At 47.4% G+C, this 4,020-nt stretch overlaps 1 protein-coding gene across 1 annotated transcript in view; it reads right to left on the bottom strand.

Annotated features, from left to right (window-relative positions):
* Positions 1–1,392: 1,392 nt before the first annotated feature.
* The window catches only part of PAPLN (papilin, proteoglycan like sulfated glycoprotein), a 33,373-nt gene continuing 30,745 nt past the window's right edge, over positions 1,393–4,020 (bottom strand). The window contains 1 exon segment of the mRNA XM_023509117.1: positions 1,393–1,854. Within this exon segment, the coding sequence (XP_023364885.1) occupies positions 1,679–1,854 (176 nt within the window). The 3' untranslated portion in view covers positions 1,393–1,678.

The raw sequence follows: 4,020 nt of genomic DNA, 5'->3' as shown, positions 1-4,020 counted from the left end.
TGCCTCAGCCTCCCGAGTAGCTGGGACCACAGACACCCGCCACAACACCCGGCTATTTTTTGGTTGCAGCTGTCATTGTTGTTTGGCGGGCCCAGGCTGCATTCACATCCGCCACCTTGGGTGTACGTGGCTGGTGCCTTAGCCACTTGAGCCACAGGCGCCGAGCCCTGTTCCAATTTCTATAGCAAAACCAGCCAGGGTAAGTGAAAGGGGACGCTCCTCCATATTTTAAGTGGAAAGACAAAAAAAGACCTGTGCCCCACCTATGTTCTTCTGAATACGAGGTACACTGAGCTACGTGATGCAGCTCTTCTCCTTTCCAGCCAGTGTGTGAGTAGTAAGTCAGTCACCTTGCAGCGCTTTGTCCCTGTAATGCCTATCTTTCCTGTGTCCAAGAATAACCTTTGATACAAGCAGTCCTCTGGAGGTCTCATGGAAAGGGACTTGGAAGTGCACTGAATTTAGGCCTCTCGTTTTAGCATGGAAGTGGGGGGGGCACTGAGGGATGGAAGTGACACCCTCTAACTCAGACCATTCTGAAGCCTCTTCCCTGTTATTACAGTGCCCTCACCCACCTTCCCATTGGCATCCCCATCCTGGTAAGGGGTGTTTATAGTCTGGTTTCTCTCTGGTGGCAGTTTGCTTCACAGAGTTCTACTTAACGAAGAGAGGGGCTCCTCATTGTCACTGTATAGACCAGGTTAGTTTTATACAGGTGTCAGGTGAACACCTTCAAAGCCAGCTTTGCAAGTTGGCATCAGGAGGGCTTCAGGATTCAACTTCCTTATGAGCTTTTCCAGCTCTTTCTTTCATACTCAACAGTGCTAACTGTAGCTTTCATCCCAAGTCCCTATTAGAGGCCTTTAGGTTATATCCCTCTTTGCCAGTGGGGGTTATGCTGTTAACCTTGTGTATAGACAGGATTTAAAGCTGACTGCTTGCTGCACTACCTAGAAAGGTAAGGGAAACTAGAGCAAGGATCTGTCTGACCCAGATGAGACTTAGTTCTCAGTTCTAGTAAAGAATATTTCTGACACAACAGGAGTTGGCATTCCCTTTATAAGACAGGTATTAACTTTAACATCATTACACATCTCCCTGCCTAGTTTTAAATCAAGTGAGAGCCCTGACACTTTGTTTTATGGTGCCTCATGCCTGTAATCTTGGTGCTTTGAGAGGCCGAGGTGGGAGGATTTCTTGAGGCCAGGAATTCAAGCCCAGCCTGGGCAACATAGTATTCCCAGCTACTCAGGAGGCTAAGGCAGGAGGATAGCCTGAACCCAGGAGTTTACGGCTGCAGTGAACTATGATTGTGTCACTGCACACCAGCCTAGGTGACAGAACGAGATCTTGTCTCTAAAGAAGAATTTAAAAATAAAATGTAGTAGACTGAACCTGTGCAACACCTTATAAAGGGAAGCTATAAAGGAAGGGTGGTTCTTACCCAAACAGATTTCTCTTGGCAACTCAGCAGCAGCCTATGTATGTCAGAGTTGCAGATATTGCAGAGGACTACAGAGGCTGGCACTGGCTACTGCAGAGGCTAAACACTGGCTGGTTTTCAAAGAGGCTGGTATCTCCAGAAGACAACTGCCAGCCAGAGAGAGGGGGCTGCAAGTCCATCTTCCCTTCTTCTGAGCCGTAAGAATGGTCTTGGAACTGGAGTTGGAGTGAGCCTTCATCCTTGCTGCCAGATGGGCTGAGCATGAGGTTGGAATCGGGAACAGCTGGCACAGCAGAAACTGGAATAATACTCATTGCCACAGAGCTGGGCCTGCAGGATCAAACCACAATTGGCCAGCTCTGGCTGATCGATGCACTCCCTGCCAGGGTCCCCAGGCTGGGTGACAGGTGCTGCAGAGCAGAGAGAAGAATGGTGAGAAAGCCCTGTGTACACCAAATAGCTCATCTGCCATTTCCTTTCCTTCAAAGAAAGGCAGTATCATAACTGCCAGATTCAAAATAAAGTGCAGTTACCCTATAGCCCTGTAACACCTGCTGGTACAAGCTGTGTGATTTTCCCGTGTTTTGGCCTCACTTCAGCATGTGGTTATCTTCCCCTTATAATTTGTGGCCTCAGCCACTGTATACCTCTTCCCAGACTCCCAAATATTAATTGACTAGACAAATGTCTGTTGAAGTTAACTCCCTACCCTTACTATTGAGTCCTGAAGTGCTCAGTAACAACTGTGTTGGCCTCTGAATTGAAAGGAAAAGCAGGTAGGATCAGCCACAAGTAAAATTATGAGTTAGTAAAAGTTTATCTTTTCCTTTGCACTGCTGGACTCTTCCAACCCCCCAAATTTTGTGCCTTCAGTATCCTTAGCTTATCTCTGTTGGCTAGCTCCTCCTCTTTTCAATTTTGCCACTTCACGAGAGAAAGCAATGCATATTAGACAAGGTCATAGGAAAACAGTCTTGGTAACAGTGGCCTCAACACTATATGAGAACAAAGCCCTTGTTGCCTCTGAATGGAAACACAGCTTCTACTTCTGCTTTCATCTGGGAACTGAAGTGGCCTTATCTAGTTAACGTCTCCTTTCTTTCTGGAAGAATTTCTTAGGAAAGAGAGCCTTGGCTTAGGCCGGAGCAGCACCTTCCCCAAAGTCAGACCCTGCGGGGTAGCCAGGGAGAGTTTATCTTTCTCCTTTCTCCCCTTGTTCCTTCACAGAAACCCGCCAAGAGTTAGTACCCTAGTCAGTGAATGACCTTATAATGGTTTGGTATATCACTGTAACCAGAGTTCTTACTACTTACATTTTACATAGATAGCAAAGCCATTTATGCATGTTTTTAAAAATCTGTGACTTAGGGATCAACTTTATCTGAGCTGGTGCAGCCTCTGGACTGATCATAGCAGGCGTCAGCATAGTGGTCATGCACTGGGCACTTAAGTGCTCTGTGCTGCTGTTTCCTTATGTGTGAAAAGGAGATAGTTACGGCACCTACTTCATAAGAATATACTAGGAACCAAATGACTTATGTCAGGCACTTAAAAGAGCACCCAGGCACATAGTAACCCTAGCCAAAATTTGAGTGCTTAACTGCTGTTTTACTTTCATGTACAGCTCCCTCTTATTTGAAAAATGAGGCTAGACCGTACTGGGTGATAGCCTGTGTTTTATCCCTACAGTTTCTGTTCCTCACCTAAGTCCTTTAGACAAAATGATTGAGAAGTCCTCACAGGAGAACTATGTTTCCAAACTAACCCACAGCCTCCCCCCACACACACGCTAATGTTAAAACTTTACTACGCCATCGAGTCACAGACGGGGCAAAGTGGAGGCAGCCTCATGTTGTGTGACCAGTGGAAACCAGGTGGGAGCAGACATCTAGCTTAACCAATGGGAGGAATACAGACAGAAGAGGGGAATGGCTTTCAGTCAGGGCCGGTGTCCCCAAAATATCTAAAATTGGCAAGACTCATCTAGCAGAGGGCAAGAGACGGTGGCCTAACGAGTATCCTATTTGGGACACAGGTCTCGTGAGACCACTGCAGCTTCTCAACCAGGCATCAGCAGGACTTCCACCAGCCTTTGGCATCAAGCACACTTCTGATTACAATTTGGTCTCCCATACAGAATTTCTATAGCTAATCACAAACGTGAACATCCAAGTCCCTGTAACAGCTTGCTTTCTCACAGTAAGTTGGCATTCTGGTTTGTCTCAGTCTGTGTAGTTTTTATGTAGGAAAAAGATCATCTTTCTGGGCCCAGGTAGCACCACCCTTCGTACATGCTGCACTTAGTCACCAGGTATCCGAGCACCTAATGATACCAGCACGGGGTTGGGCCCTGGGACTCGAGTCTCCATTGCTCCTGAGGAACTCACACGCAGGAGGCCTACATGTCAGTTCTGTTCACAAAGTTGACATTTCAACCACAGACCTTGGGCATCTAGCACTGGCCAGTCTCTGCCCTCAGCCTAGCAGGCAGGAGGCAAACAGCAGCCTGCCCTCGGAGTGTTAACGGCTCCAGGTGTGGGGCTGGAACCCCGAGGGCAGACTGGCCTGTGAGAACA

This window comes from Otolemur garnettii, unplaced genomic scaffold, assembly GCF_000181295.1.
Source record: "Otolemur garnettii isolate 467f Iridium unplaced genomic scaffold, OtoGar3 scaffold00365, whole genome shotgun sequence".
NCBI classification, from domain to species: domain Eukaryota; kingdom Metazoa; phylum Chordata; class Mammalia; order Primates; family Galagidae; genus Otolemur; species Otolemur garnettii.
Note: the sequence above shows the minus strand (reverse complement) of the source record. Positions and strands in the feature narration are given on the sequence as shown.